At 57.4% G+C, this 24,464-nt stretch overlaps 3 protein-coding genes across 5 annotated transcripts in view; 1 reads left to right on the top strand and 2 right to left on the bottom strand.

The window, feature by feature from the left end:
- LOC117648591 overlaps positions 1 to 10,262 on the top strand; it is a 282,401-nt gene extending 272,139 nt beyond the window's left edge. The window contains 17 exon segments of the mRNA XM_034391161.1: positions 448 to 822; positions 1,095 to 1,347; positions 1,350 to 1,453; positions 1,958 to 2,460; positions 2,541 to 2,702; positions 2,772 to 3,045; positions 3,271 to 3,564; positions 3,622 to 3,795; positions 3,868 to 4,119; positions 4,204 to 4,595; positions 4,764 to 4,968; positions 4,970 to 5,138; positions 5,382 to 5,772; positions 6,116 to 6,258; positions 6,371 to 6,596; positions 8,431 to 8,794; positions 8,868 to 10,262. Coding sequence (XP_034247052.1) covers positions 517 to 822; positions 1,095 to 1,347; positions 1,350 to 1,453; positions 1,958 to 2,460; positions 2,541 to 2,702; positions 2,772 to 3,045; positions 3,271 to 3,564; positions 3,622 to 3,795; positions 3,868 to 4,119; positions 4,204 to 4,595; positions 4,764 to 4,968; positions 4,970 to 5,138; positions 5,382 to 5,772; positions 6,116 to 6,258; positions 6,371 to 6,596; positions 8,431 to 8,794; positions 8,868 to 8,987 — 4,332 coding nt within the window. The 5' untranslated portion in view covers positions 448 to 516 and the 3' untranslated portion in view covers positions 8,988 to 10,262.
- On the bottom strand, positions 10,242 to 16,230 carry LOC117648441. Its single transcript, XM_034390946.1, has 12 exons — positions 16,106 to 16,230; positions 15,242 to 16,043; positions 14,622 to 14,904; positions 14,465 to 14,522; positions 14,271 to 14,384; positions 13,805 to 14,147; positions 13,328 to 13,722; positions 13,207 to 13,245; positions 12,975 to 13,133; positions 12,744 to 12,901; positions 12,106 to 12,578; positions 10,242 to 12,020 (listed from the first exon to the last, which is right to left on the bottom strand). Exons 2-12 carry the CDS (start codon positions 15,253 to 15,255, stop codon positions 11,075 to 11,077), a joined length of 2,982 nt encoding a protein of 993 aa, XP_034246837.1. The 5' UTR covers positions 15,256 to 16,043; positions 16,106 to 16,230; the 3' UTR covers positions 10,242 to 11,074.
- A 1,129-nt stretch (positions 16,231 to 17,359) lies between these two features.
- Positions 17,360 to 20,634, bottom strand: LOC117648584 (transmembrane protein 272-like). Of its 3 annotated transcripts, XM_034391148.1 has the most exons (6): positions 20,510 to 20,634; positions 19,800 to 20,066; positions 19,315 to 19,466; positions 19,104 to 19,226; positions 18,497 to 18,766; positions 17,360 to 18,419 (listed from the first exon to the last, which is right to left on the bottom strand). In XM_034391148.1, exons 2-6 carry the CDS (start codon positions 19,805 to 19,807, stop codon positions 18,154 to 18,156), a joined length of 819 nt encoding a protein of 272 aa, XP_034247039.1. In that variant the 5' UTR covers positions 19,808 to 20,066; positions 20,510 to 20,634; the 3' UTR covers positions 17,360 to 18,153. The 3 variants fall into 3 exon arrangements, with proteins under 3 accessions (XP_034247039.1, XP_034247042.1, XP_034247041.1); XM_034391151.1 differs by lacking the exon at positions 19,800 to 20,066 and having other exon boundaries at positions 20,510 to 20,589; XM_034391150.1 differs by lacking the exon at positions 20,510 to 20,634 and having other exon boundaries at positions 19,800 to 20,220.
- Between the last annotated feature and the right edge of the window lie 3,830 nt (positions 20,635 to 24,464).

Genomic DNA, 24,464 nt, shown 5'->3' with positions numbered 1-24,464 from the left:
GCTCCTCCCCCTCCCCCCCCCCCCCCCTCCCCCCCCCCCCTTTCCCCCCTTCCCCCCTTCCCCCTTCCCCCTTCCCCCTCCCCCTTCCTCCCCCCCCTTCCTCCCCCCCCTTCCCCCTCCCCCTTCCCCCCTCCCCCCCGCCCCGCGGCGCCACGGCCTCGTCCCGGCCAATACACGTGTTTTGCGCACTTCGCTGTGACGGATGGATCCCAGGAAAGAAATTTTTGCGAAAGAGGTCGTGCGGAGCGCGCGGGGCTGCGCGGGGCGTGGAAGTCTGCGAAGTCTGTGAACCGGCGGCGGCCTCCGCCCCCACACTGGCAAGGCGAGGTTCGCGAGCATCACGAGCCGATGAGTGACCATTCCCCGTGTTGTGACACTTGGCGTTTCCAGTTGCAGTTGCCTTGTTTTTATTTTTGAAGCTAATTGTTGTTGTTCGGTGTGTTGCAGGTCGGCAGTAGCTAGGCAGTAGCTAGGCAGTAGCTGGCCAGCTAGGCATGCCCGTCGCGCCGCTCTGCCATGGGGGCCTCTCACTCGCAGGCCCACCAGCTGGCCCCTCAGCACTCCCCTGGGCCGCCGGGGGGCCCTCGGCCCCACTGGGCGCACTCCTTCCCGCGCGACCTGCGGCGCTCCGCCAGCAGTGGCGATGCAGGCCCTGGCGCCGGCCATGGCGGTGCCGCGCTGGGCCGCCCGCTGCCCGAGCACTGCAAGGTGCTGCCCGTGCCGCTGGGGCCCAGCACCCGGCTGCACCGCACCCAGAACGGTGACATCCTGCACTCCGGGGGCACCATCAGCGGCCGCAGGCAGGCCGCTGACGACTTTAAGGTGAGCGGGCCACTCTAGCCTTAGGCCTCGCTCAGACGCGTTTTGGGCTCCAGAGTCACTCGAACCGAGCGTGTGGCCCCACCAATGGATTGCTCGTTCGTGGAGCAACCCATTGGTGGGGTCACACGTTCGGTCCGAGTTCCATTTAGCGACTCCGGAGCTCAAAACGCGTCTGGAATTTCGGCCGCCTCCACCGGTCTTCTGGTCCACTGGGCGCAGCCTCCACTCCCTGCATGGTGTGAGATTGTGCATAACCTCTGTGATGCTTGCAGGACGGCCACGGCCCGGGCCCCGCCAACGGCCTGTACCGCGCGCGCAGCCAGTCGCACCACCGCGAGCGCGAGCGCGACCGGCGGCACGGCGGTGGCTACGGCCCACGCGGCGGCTACGGCGGCGGCGGCTACACCAGCGGCGGCGAGGGCGGCAGCGCGCACGGCCTGCAGCGCGGCGGTCTCAACCAGTACGGCAGCGAGCCCGACCTGCGCCTGCCCAAGGACATGAGGGCGCCGGCGTCCAGGGACAGGAGCGCGGCCACCACCGGGACCTGCGCGACGACTCGCCCGCCAAGCTGCGGATCAGCAGGTCCAGGAAGAAGTACAAGGCCCCGCCGCCGCCGCCCGGCACCGTGGGGGTGAGTGCCTGAGTGTTCCCAGTGCTCCCAAAACGGCGTGCACTTTCGCCGGCCCGCCCGTCCGCCGCCCACGGCGACCACCTTCTAATTAATCAAGCTGTGACGCAACACGTGCACGGTGCAGAGGCCCGGCACACGCACGCCGCGGGCCTCGCGGACGCGCTTCCGGCGAGCGGGGCGGGGCGCGGCGGCAGTCAATGGAAGGGCTCGGAAAGGGCTCGCCGGCCGCCGCCGCGCCCGGCCCTCCACGCCGTGATTTGGGTCACGAGGCCGCCGCCACGGCCGCGCGATGCTCCGCGGGGGGCCGTCGGCGTGCTGCGCGCCCCGCCACTGCCTCGCGTATTGTATTCGCATCGCCGTTGACGGCGACCCCACGCCGCGGGGCGCGGGGCCGCGGCCGCGCCAAAGCACCGCCTCCGGGACCTCCGGGACCTCCTGGACGGCGGCGTTGACGGCGACCCCCCGCCCCGCCGCCGCCGGTGCTAATGGAATGAACCCTTCCAGGTGGACAGCTCGTCGCCGGACTCGTACCAGTGGGAGCGCGTGGCGCACGGCGACGGCGGCGACCCCAGGGACCACCGCGACGCCAGGATGCCGGCGAGGAGGAACCGCCTGTTCAAGACCCGCGCCGAGACCAAGCGCACCACCAACCAGAACGCGGCGCCGGCCGGCGCGGGCCCGCCCATGGGGTCGCTGCCGCTGGCGCTGCCGCACCGGGGCCGGAGCAGAGAGTCCCCGACGGCCTCGCCGACGACGCGGAGGAGGCACCCCGGCAACCCGCCCACGCTGCAGCGCAGCATGTCCACGCCGGAGTTCCAGGCCGAGCTCCTCGAGGTGGCGCGCAAGCTGCGCACCAACCTGCAGCCCGGCGCGGTCCGCGACGTCCGCGACGTCCGCGACGTCCGCGAGCGCGAGGGCCCCGTCGGCGAGGACCACTCGGACCCCATCAAGCCCACCAGCAGGCACCTGCCCGTCGTCCGGGGCAAGTCCGCCGACGCCATCCTGAGGTGCGTGGCGAGGGTAACGAGCCAGCCGCCGAGTGTTCGCGCAGAACGACGACTGAATCACTGCCTTTGCGTTCTCACAGGGCGGGAGGCCGCGGGCGGGCGAGGTCCGAGGACAGCAACCGCCGCGGCGAGGGCTCCGGCAGGGAGTCCACCCCCGAGCCCGTCAACTCGAAGCACTCCGACGACCGCGATGGCGTGTCCAGGTCGCGGCCGCACCGCGCCGCCAACAAGCACTGGGAGATGTACGTATACGTCGGTGAAGGTGACGCGGGTCCAACGGGGCTGGTCTCACGACGCTGTCCCTGTTGCAGTCTGCCGAGCCCCAAGACGAGCGGCGGCGCCCAGGAACGGAGAGAGGTCCCCGCCAGGACCTTCTACTTCGGCATGTCCGAGGCCTGCGACGAGGGCGTGGGTTCGACTCCCGGCAGCGGCGGGCCCCGCGAGCGTGAACGGGACCGTGACCGGCGCACCGCCGAGGTGGAGCGGTTCGCCGCCGAGATCCGGAGAGTGCCGTCCACCGTGCCGACCAACAACACCACCTCGGGCTCGGCCAGCATGTCCAGCGAGGCGGAGCGGGAGGAGGAGGTGCGTGCTCTCCATTGCAGGCACGCCGCCTCACAGTGGGCCAGAAGACCGACGCCAAAGCTCTAGACGCGTTTTGAGCTCCAGAGTCGCTAAATGGGACTCGAACCGAACGTGTGACCCCACCAATGGACTGCTCTCCGAACGAGGAATTCATTGGTGGGGTCGCACGTTCGGCTCCAGTCCCTTTTAGCGACTCAAGTGCTCAAAACGCGTTTATTTTGCCAGAACGTGGGCGGCATCGCGCTGCAGCTGCGGCCCACGCTGCCCAAGAAGCGCCTCGAGATCCCCCGCTTCTCGCCGACGGCGGCCTGGCGCCTGCTGTCGGCCCTGGACAACCCCCAGGGCCTGCCCGGCCTGCCCAGCGCCTACCCCGCGCACGACGCCGGCGCCGCCAACGGCCTCCAGGACGGCGACGACGCCGAGCCCGGCGACGAGCTGGAGGAGCGGATCCACCGGCTGGCCCGGCCCACCGCGCCGCTGCCCGCCGTCGGCCACCAGGCCCACCAGGGCGGCGTGGGGGTGGGGCTGGGCCCCGCCAGGGGCACGGTGCAGGGCTTCGGCCAGGGCTTCGGCCAGGGCTTCGGCATCCCCATCGGCGTGGGCATCGGCAGTCACGACAAGTCGGGCGACTCGGGCATCTCCGGGGACGCGAGCCCCATCGGCGGCAACGAGGACTCGTCCGAGGCGCCCTGCCTGCAGGGCCTCCAGGACCTGCAGGCGCTGCCCAGGAAGGCGGGGCCCACGCCCAAGGTACGCCCTGCGGCCCGACGGCATCCTTGTCTTTTCGTTCCATGCATTCTCTGACTGGCTGAACCTTCGCAGTCGCTGGTGGTGGCGTGGACGCCGCAGCAGGACCTGGAGGGCGACGAGGAGTCCAGCTCGGACGGCGACCTGGAGTCGCCCGTGTCCCCGCACAACAGCCGCCTTGGCCTGGGGCTCGGGCTGGGGCTGGGCGCGCACCGCGCCGCGGCCCACGGCCCCGCCAAGTTCTCGCCGCGGTCGCAGTTGTTCTCGCTGTCACTGCCGCGCGACAACCAGCTGTCTCAGTACACGGCCGCCTTCGACGGCAACAAGGTGAGGAAAACACGCCGAAAAAAAGTGGGGCTGTGCTGGTAGTTGAACCCGCGACTAAGGACCTTTCCCCTCTCCCCTCCGCAGAGCTGGAGCGCGCTGACGCCGCCGGACGAGCCTGCCGTGTCGTTCCACAGCCTGCGCAACGTCCGCCGCTCGCTGGGCATCGGGGGGCGGCGGGAGGCGGCGGGGGCGGCCGACGACGTGGACGCCGGCGGCTCCGGGGGCGGCCGGCCGCTGGACGGCAACTGGCTGCTGAGCCGCAGCGTCCCCAGCTCGCTCAACCTGCAGGCCCCCGAGGCCTGGAGGCACTCCACGGGCAGCCCCTCGGGGTCGCCGTCGAGCCCCGACCGCGAGCGCGAGCCGGACGACGGCCTGTTCCGCGACGTGCTCAAGCAGCCCAGCTTCTCCTACCTGGCGACGGGCGGCCATGTCATGTACCTGCCGGACTTCACCAACAACAAGCGGTACAACGACAGGTACGTTGCAGACCTGCGGACTGCAGTCGCTCTGCATGGGGCATCCCGTATAGGTGCGAGGGAGACAGAGCGACTCTGGGAATCAGTCTGCTTTTAAGCTCAGACACGAACCGGGCGCCGTTTGAACTAACTAATTCTGGCGGCGGTCCCGCCATGCCTCCGCGGCAGCAGGGAGCGGTCGCGCAGCGCTGAGATGAGCCGCAGTCGCGAGCGGGAGCGCGACCGGAACCGCCACCAGGACGCCGTCACCACCAACCTGCTGAACGGGCACCGCGGCGCCCCCTACCCCAGCGGGTACCCCAGCGGGGCCACGGGCCGCGAGATGCGCGAGCTGGGCGGCAGCGCGCCGCCGTCGCCGTCGCAGTCGCCGTCGCCCGCAGCAGCAGCAGCAGCAGCAGCAGCAGAGGGAGCGCTACCAGACGGACGTCCGGAAGGCACTGGACCGGAAACTGCGGCCCAAGAGGTTCACCTTCCAGAGCACGCTGCGCCAGATAGAGCGGCGGCGCATCGCCGAGAAGCTGTCCAGGGACGCGGAGCTCAAAGGTAGGGCAGGGCTCTGCAGTGCACTGTGCCAGAAGACCAGTAGACGCGTTTTGAGCTCCAGAGAGAACTCGAACCGAGCGTGTGACCCCACCAATGGATTCCTCGTTCGGAGAGCAATCCATTGGTGGGGTCACACGTTCGATTCGAGTCCTGTTTAGCGACTCTGGAGCTCAAAACGCGTCTAGAATTTAACTGTCCTTTGGGGGCGAGTAGCTGACGGCGGCCTTCTCGTTGTCCTCGCAGAGCAACAGCGGCTCAGCGAGCTGGAGGCGATGCGGCGCGTGGAGGAGGAGTTCCAGCGCAAGCGCGCGCGGGAGAAGGCCAACATCCGGCACCAGCTGCGCCTCTTCAACCTGGAGGAGCACACGGACGCCGCCAGCGCGGCCAGCGCCATGGGCCCGTACAGCTCGCTGCCGGTGGACTGGCGCGACCGCGAGCACCGCGAGGACGTGACGCTGGGGGCGGCGCAGCGGCACCGCGCCGAGCCCGACGGCGCCCCGGCCCCCTCGTCGCCGTCCTCCGGCAAGCTGGCCGCCGACCTCAAGGCCACCGCCGGCACCGGCACCCCCGGCACGCAGGTGCTGAGCGAGTACCGCCAGAACCAGCGCGAGTACCGCGACTACCGCCCGTCCAGGTCAGTCTGCATACAACGGCATAGCGCAGTGGGCCAGAAGACCGGTGGAGGCGGCCAAAGCTCTAGACGCGTTTTGAGCTCCAGAGTCGCTAAACAGGTCTCGAACAGAGCGTGTGACCCTACCAATGGATTCCTCGTTCGGAGAGCAATCCATTGGTGGGGTCACACGTTCGGTTCGAGTCCCATTTAGCGACTCTGGGGCTAAAAACGCGTCCGGGATTTTGGCCGCCTCCCCCGGTCTTATGGCCCACTGTGCAGTGGACTTCCCTCCCTCCCGCTGTCTCCTATCCAGGATCGCTCCAACTGTCTGCGGGTCGAGCTTGATTTCGCTTTTTGGCTCAAGTTGCAGGATACTGGACACGAGTGACTCGATGCACAGCGGGAGTGACTTGAACGGGGTGAAGAGGGCGACTGTTCATCCCGAAGCTGTTTTCGACATTCCCAAGAACACACCCGTCTACGTCGCAAACCATCACCACAATTCAAGTTAGTCTTTCAAAACTCTACGCCCTGTCTGCTCAATTTTAATTTGGCTTCGCATTTCTTTGACAGATGAATCACTGGGAATTCGGGTTTTCACGTTTGTTTCTTTTTCCAGCCCCTGTGTCGATTCTTGTCGAGTCGGAGCGAGGTGTGTCGACCCCGAGATCCTCATCCTCTGACAACTATCGACGAGACTTTGCTCACGGCACGGTGCCCCTCGGGGGGCGCTCTTTGGCGAGCTCGGACTCGGAGCTGTCGCAGCCCAACACCAGGCCCACGTCCCGGCAGGGCCCGGGCGGCCCGGGCTACTACAGGCCCTTGCCCCACCTGCAGAGGAGCAGGTAATCCATGGACCATTGCATTGGAACCGACAAGTTGATTTTCTCAGTAGTTACTTGTTAGAAAAGTAGAAATCACCACACAAGAAACTTTGAAAAAAAAATATCTTGGGCTTTGGCTTGTTAATCTGGTAAGTAAAGCCAATTAATCTTTTGCATGGCGGTTTCCTAACACTGGGTGGGTGAATGGTGTAGCTGGAGGGTAGGGGCTTGTATGCAGCCCCAATCACAGTAAAACATTTCAGAAACAGCCCGAAATAGCTTCAGTTTGTGACAAGAATGTAAAATAATTTTGTAAAGGGTGTGACACCCTCTCGGCTATGATGATGATTTGGATAAAGTAGTGAGAAAACGTAAAATTATTTCATTTCACCAGCATATGCGCAAAACGTAAATTTTGCAAGCATGTTCTTTGTAGGTGGTGTTTGGCACAATGCCTCTCAGACCAAGTATTTTGTTGAATAAAGGAGGTTTGTTTAAAAAAATTTATAATTATTTGTTTAAATTTTTATTAACAGCCATTATTTCATGTATATACTTTTAAACAGCGATTGGTAATACAAAATGCTTGGTTTCCTTGAAGTTTGCTGTGAGCTGTACATAACTGGGTGACATTGTTACAATTGTATGTCTGACACAGGTTTTAGAAGTAGTGGGATGGAGTTCTGCTAATCATTTAACTAGTCAACACTCAACGTCATTGTCATCTGCCGCAACATCACACAAGGAAGGCAAGGATCAGGTCAACAGGTTTGTGTGATATCTAAAAATTATTTTCCTCATTTGCACTTATCATGCACTTCATTCTGTGATTTCTTCATAAGAAACAAAAAAACTCTCCCTCCTCAACCTCCGGAAAGGCTACTCTCTATCTTCTCCTATTTTATAGTTTATTTTTCAAGACTAGTCAGTTTAATAAATTTCCTTAGTTCATCCCTTTCATCTTCATCTCAGCTTAATTCTTCATTTTAAATCATTCAGCTTTTCTTATCTGACCAGAAAGCTCATGCAATCCTAGTTATTTTTATAATCTCTAAAAGACATGACAAGACTAGCACTTTCATTATGACTGACACTGCTTTTTTTTGAAACTCACATTTGATTTCTGAGACGGGGGCAATCACAGAGCGAAAGGTGGAATTCATTGATTCTGTTTCTGCATCACAGAAATTTTGCAGTCTTTTATGTTCGCATTGTTTCTTGCAATTTCTCAGCGTCAAAAGATGAAGAAACTATCAAACTACATTGATAATTACAGTGCCTTTAATCCACAAATATGATTATGAATTTTTTCTGAAAAAGTTCTCTGGAGAGACAGTTATTTTCCTCGGCAGAATCTTGACTTGAAGACAAAATACTTGTATGCTTTTTCTGAGCTCTAACACTTATGCGTTGGGCATTAGTACGCATGCTTTGTTTTCTTCTTGAAAAAAAAAACAAGGTTTTGTAGTGTTTGCTGCCTTGAAATAATTATACCGCCAGGGGTAGTTGCATGCTATTTAACACTTCTCAGCTGCTTTTGTTTAAAATGTAACATGGACTGATGAGTCAGTGCAAGCATGAGTATCTAAAGGTTGAAAAACTTTTTGTAATCAGTGTTCTATGTGTGTACTTTCCATCAAACTTTCTAGTTTCTTAGTTATACAGACAAATAATATTTTCCACAGCATTCAACATTTTTATCTGCTTCTTCAGTGACTATATTTCATTTCAGCTATTGCTGGTGAAATTCTCCCTTTGCCTTTGCTCACTTTATCCTCACTTTCACCCATTCAGTATTTTTATCCAGTAAGAAGGAAATTTCAAAATATTTTAATGGAATGGCAATGCTTGGCAGGTCCGCCAGTCCACAAGGCAACCACAGCAGCTGTGGTTACAGCCCTCCCCTCAGCCGTCAAGGAAGTCTCCGATCCAGTTCAGTACCCAGATCCAGTCCGCAGGCAACTGAAGAAGATAGTCAGAGACCAGACACACCACAAGACAAACAGCAGAGCGTTTTGGATCAACTAAATAAAAAAAGACAGCGAAGCCCAGAACGAAGTCCAACACACAGTCCACCACTCAGCCGCAGCACATCACCAGTTCAGAACCCTGATTCTGCTGCCAGGGATGCTTACATAGAGTCATCCATTAAACTAGAAGAAAAGCCCCTCGAAATCGACATGGTGGAATCCAATAGTCCACTTGATGGTGCTACAAAAGTACGTAAATACTGTTTCAGTTACCTCAGTGTTACCTTTTGTATCTCTAACAGGTTTTATTTTATATCCCCAGGTCGAAGTCACCACTACCACATTCCTGGGTCTCCAACCCTTTGGGATGAACAAAAACAAGGGCTACCGTCCAATTAGTTTTAATCCTCCAAACAGCAAACTTGCTCAACCTGTCAACTAATTATCAGCTTTGTAGCTCACCCTGTAAAATATTGAAAATTTAATCCCCAAGCCGAAAGGTGCTAAGCGCAACACTGGTGGAGTTTTATCTTAATTTTGAGGGTTGCTGGGGTTGGCTGAAAAACTTTTTTAATCTAAGAAGGGAGCTGCAATAGTTAATTAAGTTGTTTTTTATGCTTTTCAGAATTGGGAAAGTGGAAAATGTCTCATGATCCAAAGTGAACTGTAATTCTTTTGTTCATTATTTCCTTCACTTTTGCTCCTAATGTACTAACAGTCTTAAACAATCATTTGGCCATCAAGAGACCCTCTCACTGTGCAGTACATCTTTGTACCTGATCAACAAATGTTATTTGTTTTTTGTCTGTTTTATTTTCTTTCTGTTGACTTGTTTTCTGTTCTTTGAAATTTTTTATTTGATCTTGTTGATTTTGTTCAGAATGTTTATGGAGTTTGAGATTGTATCTTTGGCAAGCACAAACACTTATTCATGAATTTCATGTTTGTGAGAGACACATATTTTTATTTATTTAATTAGTGTTTGTCTACGAGAAGTATGAGTAGTATGTGTGGTGTTCTTTGTGTCTTGGCATTCTCTTCAAGAGAATGTTCTTGTGGTATGGTCATTAAGACAAAATTTGGTGCCATTTTAATAGGTTAAATGAGAGAATGTACCACTTGTATTAAAAAATTGAATGGGTGATCACAGCATATATTGTGTGACATTAAAACGAATGGGATTTGACGCACAACAAAAACAGACCAAAAGTAGATTGTTTATAGAATAATTTACTGTTTGAAACGAAAATAGAATGCCTTGATTGTCTTCATGCCTGCTGGAAAGCACACATACCTGAAAACCACCATACTAGATGGAGCAGTGCCCAGAAATAAGTAAAATGAGGTATTTGCTATCAGTTGATTCAGAAAACTGAATTTAAAAATCCACTTGGTGTGTTTGAATTACCTATCAGAATCCTCCTCAGAAGATTAGTGCTCCCATGATGCTCTTGCTCGAATCCTGTATGTATTATGTATGCATGATTGTAAGTATGCTTTTTGTAAGTAATGTATGTACATGTACCTACAGAGTTAAGGTATATACCTAAAGATTGTAATTAAAAACTGCTCAATTAATTTGTATTCGACTGTAGAAATTTGAATGTTGTATTTATGTACAGTTTGGGCCCCTAGAATTTTGTAAACTTTGTATGTTGTTTGGTGTATACTATTTTACCTCATATTAAATAAATTCTTTTATGTTTCAAAAATTTAATCTTGACCTTTCCTTTGTGTGCGTTGCAATGGGCTACAGTCCACTGCTTCAATGAATATACTACACTTGACAGTGAGGACATATTTTTATACAAAACCTCCTATCACAAGTCTTCTAATAAAGAAAAAAAAATGGCTGCACTCCTTAGAGGAGCAGTATGAGTGGAATGTAACTACATTACATGCAGTAAACGAAATAAACTCTTTGCATTACATTCACTTACAAGTTACTGATCGCTATTGAACGAAACGTTCAACTTAGTTCCTTGTTGCACAAACCCCATGCTGTTAATTTTTTTTCCATTTTCTTTTTACAAACAAAATATATAGACAACTTTAAATAACAAGCATAAAATCTGATCAAAATCAGGGACTAAACGACATCAACATCAAGGCGATCCATCATTGTTTGAGCTATTCCACAAAGGTATCAATTTGAATGATTAAAATAATGTTGATCTACTATTTTAAGATGAATGCAAATTGGGGAAAGGAAATCTGGGCAACACTTTGTGACTAGTCTAGACATATATAACAGACAAGGGAAAACACAATTTGGAAGGAGGGAATCACTCAACTAACCTGTTCCACGAGATCAAACTACTGAAAAGCCACTTAGTCGCCTAAACATCCTATCAATGTTAGCCTTTAAGACAGAACATCCCAGCAAAGTATACCTTAAACATAACGCTGGTAAAGTAATAAATCGTTGGCACACTTAATGTCAACACATAATCAGTCACAACAATAAAATAAAATTAAGAAATAATAATACAAAAAATTCAACACAGACAGAGACAGCCAGTTTGCTCCTCACCAGGTAGCTCGTTCCACCAGTTCGCACTTGGGCGGCAGCGGGATCTCGGCGAACTCCATGTCATCGTCGTCCTCGTCGCCGGGTCCGTCGCCCAGGGGGTCCCGGGCGCCGCTCAGGTCGGCGTCGTCCATCTCGTCCTCGTAGCCGCCCTCGTACACCGCGCCGCCCGCCTCCTCGTCCTTGGGGATCTTGAACTCGGCGCGGAGCTGCGCCGCCAGGATGTCCCTGTACTGCCGCAGGGTGGCCAGCTTCGGAGGCGGCGTGCTCTGTTGCTGTTGCTGCGGTTGCTGCTGTTGCTGCTGTTGCTGCTGTTGCTGCTGCTGTTGCTGCTGCTGCTGTTGCTGTTGTTGCTGCTGCTGCTGTTGCTGCTGCTGCTGCTGCTGCTGCTGTTGCTGCATCCAGTCCAGGTACATGCGGTGCATCTTGGCGACGGGGTGGCCGTCGGCGAGACACTTGCGCTGGAAGCCCTTGCCGTTAGGAGGCACGCCGGAGCGGGGGAACATGCTGGTGTGCTGGCGCACGCTGTCCACCACCTGCTCGGGGATGCGTCGCCGCACCTTGCGGTGGCGGCCGCGCTGGTCCGCGATGACGCCGCCGTCGTCGCTCGAGGCCAGGTGCACCTTGGCGATGGCGGACTCGACCCACGAGTCGGACACGTCGAGCGTCTGCAGGAACATGGTCTTGCAGACGGGCACCTCGAACACGTGGCCGCCGCGGTGCCTGCCCGTCGCGGGAGGCTCGTCCGTGCGCGCCACGTTGAAGAAGTACGAGCGCGACGTCTTGCGGCGCGACAGCTCGGGGTCCTGGCGCCGCGTGCGCTTCTTGGGCGCGCGGACGCGCGTCAGCCGCGAGATGTACAGCCACTGCAGCCGGTGGTCGCCCAGGCTCCAGAAGTGGCTGAAGATGGTCTCACGCTCCGCCACGTCGATGCGCTCCTTGCACCTGCGGAACGGAACGATGCGACACAACGTCAGTGAGTGAGCACCACACGGCACGCTGCACTCGCTACACCGTAGGGTACACTTACTTGAACCTGCACGTCTCCCCGCAGCCCTCGCCCATGCGCCGCGCCCGCACCAGCTTGCCGCGCAGGTTCACGTGCTCCTTGCCCTTGTTGAGGGCCTCCTTGGCCTGGTTGGCGCGCCACCGCGCGGGCTCGCGGTCCCGCTTCTCCTTGCGGGCCAGCGCGGCGGCGGACAGGGGCGGCGTCGGCGGCGTGGGCTTGGTGACGGCGCCGCCCGCGCGCCGCCCGTTGCCCGTGGTGATGACGGCGCCGTTGGGCAGGTCCTTGAGCCCCAGGGTGCCCGAGTTGAGGTGGTGGTGGAACTCGGGCGGCACGGACACGGCTCCGAGCAGCCCGCCCACGCCGATGCCCAGCCCCGTGGCGGCCGCGGCCAGCACGGCGCTCGTGTCCGCGCGCTTGCGCTTCTTGGGCTGCGGCGGCGGCGGCGGCGGCGGCGGCGGAGGCTCCCGCGGTTCCTGGGGCGTGGGCGCTGGCTCCTGCGCCATCCCCGGGACGGGGCCGCCCGGCCACGAGCACACGCCGCCCTGGCCTGGAACGCCCTGGCCGGGAACGCCCTGGCCTGGAACGCCCTGGCCTGGAACGCCCTGGCCGGGAACGCCCTGGCTGGGAACGCCCTGGGCCGGCACGCCGGCGAGGCCGGGCACCGCGGAGACGGGGACGGGGTGGCCGGGGAAGGCGGTTGACGGGAAGGTGCCGGGGCCGTGCACGTTGGGGGCGCCGCCGTAGGAAGGGATGTTGAGGAGCGGGTTGTGGCTGGTGAGCACGTTGGAGGGGTGCATGTTGTGTGGAAGCACTCCACCTGGAACAGAACAAAGACATGGTTACCTAGGGCATTTAAAAAAAAATTAAAGAAAAATGTGTTGTCTTTTTACCTGTCATGGCATTCGCAGAACAATCCATAGCCATGTTGGCGTAGGGACCACAGACGTTACCTACATCCATTCCAGGACCGTGGGTCATGTATGTATTTCCTTTAGCATTATCATTCACATCAGGTGCACCCATTTGTGGATTGTTTCCATCTTTTGATACTGAAATGGAAAGACATCATGGATTAGGTCAGTTTGGACCAAAAGAGACTTCAAGCAAATTCAGAAAACATACCTGATTTGCTTTTATCTGCACCATCACCAGGCTGGCCATCTGTGAAAATAAATCAAGTTTTAAAAGAAAGATTTAAATATTAATGTTTCTAACCAACAAGCCAGCATCATTTATCTGTCACCTTTTGATTTCTTCTTCCTTTTTCTTTTCTTAGGTTCTCCTCCCTCCTCTACATCTTTTCGTACTCCTTTGCCATGCTTCCCTCTGCAGTCTGGTGCCACCACCACACCATCAGCTGCTTTGGATATTGCTGTATCTACCCATGAATCAGAAACATCTAGGGTTTGAAGGAACATTGTTTTGCAAACAGGAATCTTTTCTGTGCCTTGCCGGAAAAAGTAAGAACGTGAGGTTTTTCTTCTTGATCTAACTGGATCTTGTGTACGATGTTTAGGCGCTCTCACACTTGTATGCATTGCTATAAAAAGCCACTGAAGTTGGTGGTTACCAAGATTCCAGAAATAATTAAAAATATTAGTACGAGCCACATTGCTTATTCGTTCTTCACATTTAAACCTGAAAAAAAAATGGTATGAGTAAACAGGAAGTAAAACAAAAGTTTCTGGAGAAATTTCCATAATGACAAAGTTGAACTTACCGGCAGCCCTTTGATGCACAACCCTCACCCATTCTACGAGCACGAACTAGTTTGCCTTTAGCATTGATGTGCTCTCGGCCTTTATTCAACGCTTCCTTTGCTTCTAATACTCGTGACTTTTTAGGTTGCTTCGGAGCCTTTTCTGACTGGGATGTACTTTCATCGTCGGATTTTCCATAATCCTCTGGCAGGAGTAAGGGGGCATCAGGATCCATGTGATGCCGAAACGGTTCAGATGACCGATAGTCCCCATTTCTTAATCCAGTTAGGAAGCCTTGCCAACCATCAGCAGCAGTACCATTTTTCTGATTTTGGTTCTGGTTTGGTCCAGCAGCTTTATCACCTAAGGAGAGGCAAGCAAATCAGAATTGAAATCAATTACTCAAGCTGATAAAGAACTCACTCAGCTATCAAGAAGTAAGGGGAAATTACGAGGACAAACAAGTCCAGATACTGAGACACAAACCTGCATTCCCAGCACTGCTTAGAGCAGCTGATTTCTGTGGTGAATTACCTTTCTTTTTTGGTGATGCTTTCTTTTTAACTGTTTTCTTTCTGATTGTTGTATCCTCTTGTGATGCTGAAAAGAATGAAAAAGTCATTATTCAATGCACTCTGACAAAGGTGTCGACGGAAATATTTCACTGGAATAGAGCTTACCTCTTGATTGCCAGCTAGATTCATTCATGAGCATGTTTTGGTTTCTTCTAATATCAATCTGCAAAATTACATAAACATGTTAGAAACTTTTCAATAACAATGGGAGCAGGGAGCAGGTATAAACGCAAGTAATTAAGTAAATTTAAGTATGATTTACCGTTGGATTAGGTTGAGGAGCTGTGATATTTTCTGTATGACTTCCATCTCTTCTATGAGGGTCAAATCTTGCATGTATCCCTGTTGTGTCGGTTGCAGTATTAAAATGATGGGGAACTGTGTGAGGAACAGATCCAAGGAGGTGCCTGTCCATGTACATGTGTTGACCTTTATCAAAGGAACCACTTGCATCTGGTACCCACGCAACGGAAGGATGCCAGGAGGAATGTGGACCATAACTTGGAGGGTTTCGTTCCATGTTCGCAAAGTATGAACCTGAGACCCTGATAAACAAAGATAAAATGCATTAGAATATGTGTCATGAATCAACCTTAAACATTCCATTTAGAACAATAAATGTTAACAGGGATTTCCACAGTTTAGCATTGTTAAAAGGGTCGTAGCCACCACAGGGAAAATGAAAACAACCTGTGTTGACACAGGCTGACAGAAGCTAAACATAACCTGTCTCTAACATCAAATTGAGTCCCAAAGAATAGACTTTGGACATGCAAAAGAGAGAGGCGTAAGTTTCGATTCGTGGCTTGACAGACTCTTTCATAAATGCCCTCCCATCATGGAAAAGAACGCCCTAAAAGGTGTTAGAGCCGGTCGACTTACTGGTTTTGTGACATGGTAGCAGATCAGGGAATCAGGGCCAGCTGGGACAACCAAAAATTCAAACAAAAATGCTCCAGCGATAGGAGACTTAGTCACATTCTTGTAGCCACGTCCATTCTGAGACAACTCAGACGATCCTTATTTCACCAGGGTAGTGTATTCAGGACTCTAAACATCACCAAAGAATGGTGACAACAAACTTTCCAGTCTCCGGAGAATGGCATTACTTGACCGTCTTCAGACATTCTGCCGCATCTGGACTCATGGTGAGTAGCTCTCCGAAGTTACCGGATAACGAGTGTCAATCCGAAACTCTTTCAGGCAGCGAAATGTCCGTGAAAGTCCTAAAAACCGTGTCACAAAATACACCTTGAACGACATAAATATCTCCTCCTAAACCAAAATACCGTCTGCACTTGCACTTTGATCGATCGTCGATCGACTCTGTCCGCCTCTCGAACTAGACTCGATGTATCGAACCGGGCACCGGGCGCGCCAACTCGACTTGATTCAAACGTGCGCGCGCAACGGTCCAGAGGCCAAGAGAAACATGAACAAAACGAGAAAACGAAATGAAGGAGAAAAAGTGGTCTATAGGATGTATTCTGAAACAGGTGACGGCAAAGATGAAAGACGCGGAAGGGGTTTGAATTTAACTGGGGCGCGGCGTCGTCGAGGTGCGGTGCGCCAGTATCCTTTTGAGGAGCCACCAGGCCACGAACAAGATCGTGTTGACCTTGACCGCCAGGAGGGTGTAAAGCACTATCTTGAGCACTGTGTTCTTGATGGTGTTGGCCACCTCCTGCAAAAGGAGAACAAGCAATGAAATGCTGCCCGCCTCGGCGACACCAACCACGGCCTTACCCCGGGGGTCGTCGTCGTGGCGAAGCCGATCGCCGCCGTGGACGCGTCCTCCTCGTCGTCCTCGGTGGTCGCGGCCGCCGCGGCCACGACGCTGGTGGACTCGGCGGCGAACACGAGCCTGGCCGACGGCGCGTCGGACGCGCCCAGGGCGCCCAGGGGCATCACACCTGGCACAAGGCATTCTAGTGGCGGTGCACGAGTGGCGGGGTGTGGGGACCGCGGAGGCGTCGACTCACGCGAGATCTCGGGGTGCTGTGCGTGCTCCGGGTGCGCGACGGTGGTGGCGGCGGCCACGGTCGTGGACACGGCGTACACGGCCAGCAGGGCGTGCAGCAGCACGGCGGACCTCCGGTACCTTGGCGTCGGCGACATGGCTGTGTCGCAGGCCGCCACGTCGCCGAGCACGCCGTCAACGCCGTCTAGAGCACCGGCGCGGTGCGGCGCTCCGAAGCGGCCCGACCGGCCACTGCGGCGGCGGCAATGTTTCGGACGCAGGTGCGGCGTGGGCGGGGGCAGATAACAGACTTCGGACCCTGTCTCTCTCGCACTCATGGAGCGTCTCGTAAGGGTGCGAGAGAGACAGAGCGACCAAACGACCCTCCGGAACCCCCCGCCTGCCGCTGGCAGTGCCAAGGCAGTGCAGCCTGCTGCTCAAGAGCGTTTACCCTGCGCGTTTTCCCCATGTGCTTGTTGTGTTGCGAATGCGAGAGTGAGAGAGACTCTGAGAGAGGCAGGGGGTGCGTCGGAAGCAGGAAATTGCGTTTCATTATTAAGGCAGAGGCGAGGGTGAAGGGCGAACGGAGTCGAAGGGCGAAGCGGACGAAGTGACTCGGTCGGAGGGGCAGGACGAAAAGGTCAGGGCCCGCTCCCGCCCAAAAGCCCTCGCCCTCCCTTCGCAATCATTAGGGCCACATTTTCCTCCCCAAACTCCCGAAACCAGTCCAAATTTCCGGGGAAATCCAGTTGGTACAAAAAAACAAAACTCTCGTGAGCATTAAATCATCCTCATTTTTGTAAATTTAAGTTTGGTTTTTATATATTTTGCATTTTGCAAAACTATGTCGTGGATTTTGTTGGGACGGCAGTGTCAGGGGACGAGAGGACTGCAAGACGGACGCGTGTGAGTACGCACTTTTTTTTTTTTTTTTTTTTATTTGAACCAATTTTAAACTCCTAAGAGCTATTGCTCCAATGGGGGAGTTGTTACATTTGTTGGAAGTTGACAGGGCACTTTAGTTTGTGATGAACAGGAAACTCATTGGTGTTTCTTTTAATACAAAAGACAAAAACTCTGCCTCCTCCGTTGTAGGTACATACATATAACAGGTAAATACATTGACAATACAAAGAGCGACGTCCCCGACTCGATGTTGTGTTGCGGGGGCGCCTCGAGTAGAGAGTAAGAGTACATAAAGACTGAGTAACCATGAGCTACGGACAAAGAAATCGCGCGCCTTCTTTATGTACATAATAATAATAATCTTATTATTGTATATCAACTACTTTCTAAATTATTTTGAACTTTTGGGGTCCTCAGTTTTTTGGCAGGGCTACTAGGGGAGCGCAGTCTTTGGGCCTTTCAGGTGAAAGCTAAGCTAAGTTAGCCGACTCGTTACTTTATGACTGGGATGAGAAAGAACAGAAACTGGGCGGCACGGGTGGGGGCGGGCCCTCGGGACCCTCGGGCGGACTAGGGCGGACCGGGGGAATGCCAGCCTTGCCAGCTGCCGTCGCTCTGTCTCACTCGCACTTGCGGAGTTCCTGGGGCCACCCTGGGCCCGCGGCCACCCGGACCGCAATGCACAACCGTACTCAACATGCTGGGAAGGGTGATGCACTAGTACGAACGACGAGTAATTAATTCTAACGTTACACACATAGCAACAAAATAAATAAATCATTCCATAAATAATAAACACGCCTACTATTTGGAACGTTGAACCAAAGTCAGATACAAAAGCCTACATATTTTTTTTTTTCAAAATCTTTTTTGTGCTTGTTTTCTGGCCTTTCCGGGCGATTTAGTTCTTTTTCCGGATCGGCACTGCTCAAACTTGCACCGGTGTGGACGCGTCCTCGTCACCGTGGCCCTTCTTGGTCTTCTGGTAGCAGAGGCAGGTGAGGATGGTGATGTTGCAGAGCAGGTTGCAGACGCAGCAGCAGAGCAGGAAGGACGCCACGACGGACACCAGGAAGGCCAGGTTGAACACGAAGGCGAACCAGTACAGGCGCTTGTGGCAGTAGCCGAAGCCTTGCGGGTTCCACATGCCGTAGTCGTTGTCGGGGACGAAGATGCCGAACACCCACACGCAGCCTGGAACCAAGCGTACAACCAAAACAGTTATTTTTGAATTTCTCAGTATGGCAGTCGGCTCGTTATCGGTGTCCTACCCAGGATCATCCAGATAAAGAGGAACAGGGAGGTGAGCGTGAAGATAGCGGGCTTCTCGTCGTCCTTGAGGTACGACAGCTTCCGGTAGGCGTCGATGGAGGTGGACAAGTGCAGCACGGCGGTCACCACGCCGGTCACGATCAGGTGCATGGGGATGTTGCGGTTGGCGGGGCACTCGTCGAGGTAGATGGCGCCCACCAGGATGGCGGCGTAGGGCACCGTCACGCCCACCAGGTGGATAAGCCAGGTCACCCACTTGCGGCACTTGGCTGCACATAGACCAGACTCACTATCTGCCTACGGCAGGACGCACAGTGGGCCAGAAGACCGGTGGAGGCGGCCAAAACTCTAGACGCGTTTTGAGCTCCAGAGTCGCTACACAGGACTCGAGCCAAACGTGTGACCCCACCAATGGATTCCTCGTTCGAAGAGCAATCCATTGGTGGGGTCACACGTTCGGTTCGAGTCTCGCTTACCGACACTGGAGCTCAAAACGCGTCTAGAATTTTGTCCGCCCCCACCGGTCTTCTGGCCCACGGCAGGATATGTTCGTCCTTCAGATAACCGCTACGACACAATTAATACAAGTTATTCTCCGAAACTCACAGCTTTTGGTGAACTCCTGCGAGACGCGCTTCTTGATGTGCGACAGCTTCCTGTTCATCTTGTTGCTGTCGGGCGTGTTCTCGCCGTCGGCGTACTCCATGGTGACCGTGGTGGAGGTGGCGTCTGCAAGGAAAAGCAGCGTGCATGGTTCAAACACTGTTTTTTGTTTGTGGTTGTTGTTGTTGTTGCTTCCCTGCGACAAAGGACTCACCGTGGGAGCCGTTCTTCCCGTTGTCAATCTTCTCGCCGGAGGACGTCAGCGAAGTCAGGAGGGCTGTTTTGGTCTCGGCCGGCTCAGCCTGCGCGTCGCCCGATGCCTCCACCACCGTCTTCGTCGTCCTGGTCACTTTGGTCACTTTGGCGCTGTCACACACACACAAGCACAACACACCGTCAGCAATCCAACCAGTAATATTTTCAGTTTTCGAGACGCGTCGTGGGGGTGGCGTAGCTCTGTTTCGCGAGTTCGATTTCGAGACCCTTTGTGCTGGTCGCAACAAAAGGGAGCGTGTCGCTGAACGGTCGCGTTTTCCGGCCGGCCCCTTTACGAGGTGGCTGACGCCCCCCCCCCCCCCCTCCCGCGGAGCCAGTCCACCGCGGCCAGCCTGCCGCGCTGCCGCGGCGTTTTCTCCAGAGCCCTAGAACTGGGACTCGAGAGACTCCAGCGCAAGCTCCAGCGCACCCGACGGCACCCACCTGCTCATGGCGGCGGTCGCGGCGGTGAGGCGAGCCGGGGGCCCCGGGGGGCCGTGGCTGGAGAAGGGACTCCCCGGAGACAGACAGTGGAGGTTCGGCTCTGGCGCCCGTCGCCGCGGTATCGCCGCCCTGGAGCGCGCTGGGGCCCCTGGAGTCCCTGCAGTCCCTGGAGTCCCTGGAGTCACTGGAGGCGCGGGCTGCTGAAGCGTAGCGGGGTCTGAGTCGAGCCGGGTACTCCAAGGACACGGTACCTGGCGGCCCTGTCGGCTAGCGCACTCGGTTATTGGACTATCGCTTCACGCCACGCCACGCCACGCCACGCCGTGTCGCGGGCTGGAGAGCGTTGCCGTGGCAACCAGAGCGCCGCAGCCGCACGGAGCGACTAGGCGTAGCTAGGCGTAGCTAGGCGTAGCTGGTAGGCGTAGCTAGCCGCGCGGTGGTGGGGGTAATGCAGGGCCGAGCGAGCCGAGGCGGGCCGAGTCGCTAGCCGAGTACCTCTAGGACGAGGTGCTCTAGGTCCGCGACGGGCCGCGAGGACTCGCCTCGACGCTCGGCCGCTCGGCCCGCGAGGCACGCCCCGGGGCCCCGGGACGCCCCGACGGCACGTAAACAGGAGGCCCGAATCCAAACAAGGGCCCTACACTGTCGAGTCCACGACGCGGACCTCGGGGACGCCGTGGTGCATGCAGCGAAGCACCAGCGGAAAGTACCTGGCAGGAAGTGCCTAGGCGCTGGCTGGCGCGAGTGCCACTGCTATCGGTGCTGCTGCACTGCGACGCTGGGCGGCCAGGGCGTCGCGACGCGGTGCGCGGTGCGCGGTGCGGCTCGCTCGGGTCGGTCGGGACGCTCGCGGGGCGACGGGCGGGCGCGGACTGGATCCGCTGGACGGGACGGGACTCGACGCTCGGCGCTCCGTGCGGACTGGCGGCCGGGCGTCGCGGCGCCGCTCCGACGCCACTCTCCGCAGGGCGGGGCAGGGCGGGGGGGAACGCGTGCGAACCATTTTTGCTCGGTCTCTGTCCCACTTGAGCCGGTCGCAGCACTCATTCGCTCAAGTGTGAGTGGTCGTTGAGCACCACCAGGTTGCCCCTGCCCGGGCGTCGGACAAATGTCGCGTTAAAAAATGACAAAAAATAACCACTCGCACCGAAGAAAACAAAAACAAATCGGCTGTCGGTGGGGATTGAACCCGGGATTTTCACGCGGGTGTCGACACCTGTAGCCACGCGGCTAGGCAGCCTGTCGACGCAGTCATGCACTCCAGTTGTTGCACGCGTCCACAAATAGCAGCAGCGCTTCCGGCGGCAGCGGGTCAACGTCAGCCGACGTCACCCGTCAACCTCGGCCATTAAGACCATTCCAGCGTCCAGGCCGTCAGGGCAGGCCGTCGGGCCGAGCCATCAGGCAGGCCGCCGCGCCGCGGACTGGAGGATGGAGACGGTGTGGCGGTTTCGGCAGCACTCGCCTTCAAACTGCGCGTCGCGTCGCGTCGCGTCGCGGAGTCACGGAGGGTCGCCGCCTTGCCGCGTCGCCGCCTGTCGTTCCGGGGATGGGCCAGCCCGCAACACACGCGCGTCGCGCAGGCGGGCCTGCCCCGCCATTACCATAACCATTAAGGGCTAGACCACACATGATCGTAGGCGCCCTGGCCTGCCCTGGCCCAGCAGACCGATTCCGAGAGGCGCTTTCGTCGCTCTGTCTCTCTCGCACTCATGCATTAGGGGTCCGGTGTTGGTGTGAGAGAGACAGGGCGACGAAAGTGACTCTCTGAATCAGTCTGCAGGGTCACAGTGGACCAGAGGACAGGTGGAGGCGGCCGAAATCCCGGGCGCGTCTTGAGCTCCAGAGTCGCTAAATGGGACTCGAACCGAACGTGTGACCCCACCAACGGATTGCTCTCCGAACGAGGAATCCATTGGTGGGGTCACACGTTCGGTTCGAGTCCTGTTTAGCTACTCTGGAGCTCAAAACGCGTCTAGAGTTTTGGCCGCCGCGCCGGTCTTCTGGCCCACTGCGCGGGCCAGGCCTGGGCCAGGCTCTCTGGAATGGAGCCTGGATCTAGCACACGGGGACCAAGTCCAGCTCCCTCCGGCCAAGAGGTCGATACGTGTCCAAAAAAACAAACAAACAAACAAGAGCCTTATTAAGCAATAGGTCAATTGCGAAAGGACTGCGAGGGGGAGTTGTGTCGGGTGGTGACGGGGGAGTGACCCTCCCCTCGCCTCTGCGCCTCTTTGTCCTTCCTGTAGGGCCGGATCGTCGACCCCGGGCTTGCGCGAGCTAGCGCGAGCTAGCGCCCCTGGGTGGCTTGCCGCTCGCCGCGTTGCCGCCACGGCATGGCCAGGGCCAGCCCTCGCTTGCCGCGCTTGCCGCCAACCCCCGCCGGGCCGGGCCGACGGGCCGGCGTGGCTCCAGTCTGTCGCGACGCTTGTGGCGCCAAACAACCGCCCCTCCGCCCCGCCAACCCGCCCGCCTCCTCCCTCGGCCTACATAGCGCCGCCATAGCGCAGTCCTGCCCCCGATCCGCGGGAGGGGTTGCGTCCGGACAGCGTCGCCAACTCGTGTGTGTGTGTGTGTGTGTGTGTGAGTGTGTGTGAGTAAGTGAGGAGGGGGTTATGGCGAGGGTGGGGGCGTGCAAAGGACGCAAAGGGCTCGGCGCCAACCGTGGCGTGGCGTGCCGTGGCGTGCCCTTTCGCGGGCCTTCCCGCAGGGGCAGCCCTTCCTTTGTCCCCCCCTCGCTGCCCCTCCGCTAATCACACGGCTGGCCTCGCTTTCGCGGCTGTGTCTCTCTCGCACCTTGACGGGACGCCCATTGGTGCGAGGGAGACAGAGCGACGAAAACGACCCTCGGAATCGGTCTGCTGGCCGGCCGCCTGCAGGGTGCATGGGGTGCACTGCGTGCACGCGCCGCACAGTGGGCCAGAAGACCGGTGGAGGCGGCCAAAACTCTAGACGCGTTTTGAGCTCCAGAGTCATTATATGGGACTCGAACCGAACGTGTGACCCCACCAGTGGACTGCTCTCCGCACGAGCAATCCATTGGTGGGGTCGCGCGTTCGCTTCGAGGCCTGTTTCGCGACTCTGGAGCTCAAAACGCGTCCAGAGTTTTGTCCGCCTCCACCGGTCTTCTGGCCCACTGTGCGGCGCACGTCGCGCGTGCTGGTGTCCGCGTGTCCGCCCTCCACCAGGCCGTCGGCGGGCTGATTCGCTCTGTCTCTCTCGCACTCCTGGCGCGTTGCGTGTAGGTGCGAGAGAGACAGCAGACAGCTCACTGCGTGACGCCAGGCCGCATATCGGCTTCCTCCCCTCCGCTCCGCTCCCCGGCGGTGGTGTCATCCACCTAGCCTTTCAATATACTCAGGACAGATCCGTCATCCGGGGAGCCCCGCCCCGCTCCGCCCCGCCCCGCGCTTCCGCGACGAGCTAGCCTCGCGAGGGGCGCCTTTGTCGCTTGTTTACTCGGGCCGCGGGGCGGCGGGCAGCGCAAGCCGCGAGGTGCGAGAGTAGGTCCGGCCGGGGGCGGGGCCGGGGGCGGTGCAGGGGGCGGTGCAGCAGGCGGCAGGGGCACTGTTGCTGCTGCACCACGGCCTGCCGGGCCTGGCCTGCGCGTGGTGGGCGTGGCGAAGCGTGGCGGCGGCCCGCGGGACAGACGGGGAGGGCCCGGAGGGCGTCCCGGAGGGGTCCCGGAGGGCGTCCCGGAGGGCGTCGGGGAGGGTTCTGCAGACTGATTCCGAGAGTCGCTGTCGTCGCTCTGTCTCCCTACGCGGGATTCCCCACGAGTGCGAGAGAGACGAACTCGACTCTCGGAGCCAGCCCGCCGGGAGGGCGGCCTGCACGGCCTGCACGCGATGCCGGAGCCGCGGGCCGAGCCATGAGGCATGGGCATGGCGGCAGCGCGGCAGTAAAGGCCGATAATTTGACCGCGTCCATTCCGCCAACGCCACTCCACTGCTGTGCGTCTCTCTGCGCGCCCTCCGCCCCACAGTGGGCCAGAAGACCGGTGGCGCGTTTTGAGCTCCAGAGTCGCTAATCAGGACTAACCGAACGTATGACCCCACCAATGGATTCTCTCGGAGAGAATCCATTGGAGGGGTCACACGCTCAGTTCGAGTCCCATTTAGCGACTCTGGAGCTCAAAACGCGTCAAGAGTTTTGGCCGCCTCCACCGGTCTTCTGGCCCACTGTGCGCCCTCGCCGCCCTGCCCTGCCCTGCCCGTATCCCTTCATCTGTATTCACTCTCTTCACTCATCTCGCCGTCGCCGCGTCGCCGCGTCGCCGCAGCGGGACGGAGACGCGCAGACGCGGCGCAGACTCACAGGGACTCGTGCCTCACAATGCTAATGGCGATGCCAGGGCGATGCCGGACGGCCGCGTCGCGAGCTTGAGCTTCGTGCTTCGCAGTGCTTCGTGCGCCCACACGAATGCCGCGGCAGTCGCTCCAAACAGCGAACAGTCCCGTCTCTCTCGCGTCCGCAGCGTCCGCGCGGGGCACCTAGGGGCACCCCATGCGCGAGAGAGAGACGGCGAGCTCTGCAGCGCGAGCGGCGCGGCCCCGAGTTCAAGTTACGGTGCACAGCAGCTCGGCAGCGGGCGGCGAAGGCAAAGGTCGAGGCGGTGTCCCGCGTCCCGTGGGTCTCGGTGGCGCCTGCGTCCGCCCGGCCCAA

The sequence above is a fragment of the Thrips palmi genome, unplaced genomic scaffold (genome assembly GCF_012932325.1).
Source record: "Thrips palmi isolate BJ-2018 unplaced genomic scaffold, TpBJ-2018v1 HiC_scaffold_3, whole genome shotgun sequence".
Classification (NCBI taxonomy): Eukaryota; Metazoa; Arthropoda; class Insecta; order Thysanoptera; family Thripidae; genus Thrips; species Thrips palmi.
The sequence above is the reverse complement of the archived record's forward strand: the minus strand, read 5'-3'. Positions and strand labels throughout refer to the sequence as shown.

Bases quoted from the DNA above. Each gene is read 5' to 3' on its own strand.
- LOC117648441 (XM_034390946.1), bottom strand. The intron at 13,723-13,804 runs GTAAGTTCAACT...TTTTTTTTTCAG, and splicing joins TGTGCATCAAAGGGCTGCCG to GTTTAAATGTGAAGAACGAA. The intron at 12,902-12,974 runs GTAAAAAGACAA...GTTCTGTTCCAG, and splicing joins TTCTGCGAATGCCATGACAG to GTGGAGTGCTTCCACACAAC.
- LOC117648584 (XM_034391148.1), bottom strand. The intron at 18,767-19,103 runs GTGAGTTTCGGA...GTCTATGTGCAG, and splicing joins GCAGGAGTTCACCAAAAGCT to CCAAGTGCCGCAAGTGGGTG. The intron at 18,420-18,496 runs GTAGGACACCGA...GCTTGGTTCCAG, and splicing joins CTTTATCTGGATGATCCTGG to GCTGCGTGTGGGTGTTCGGC.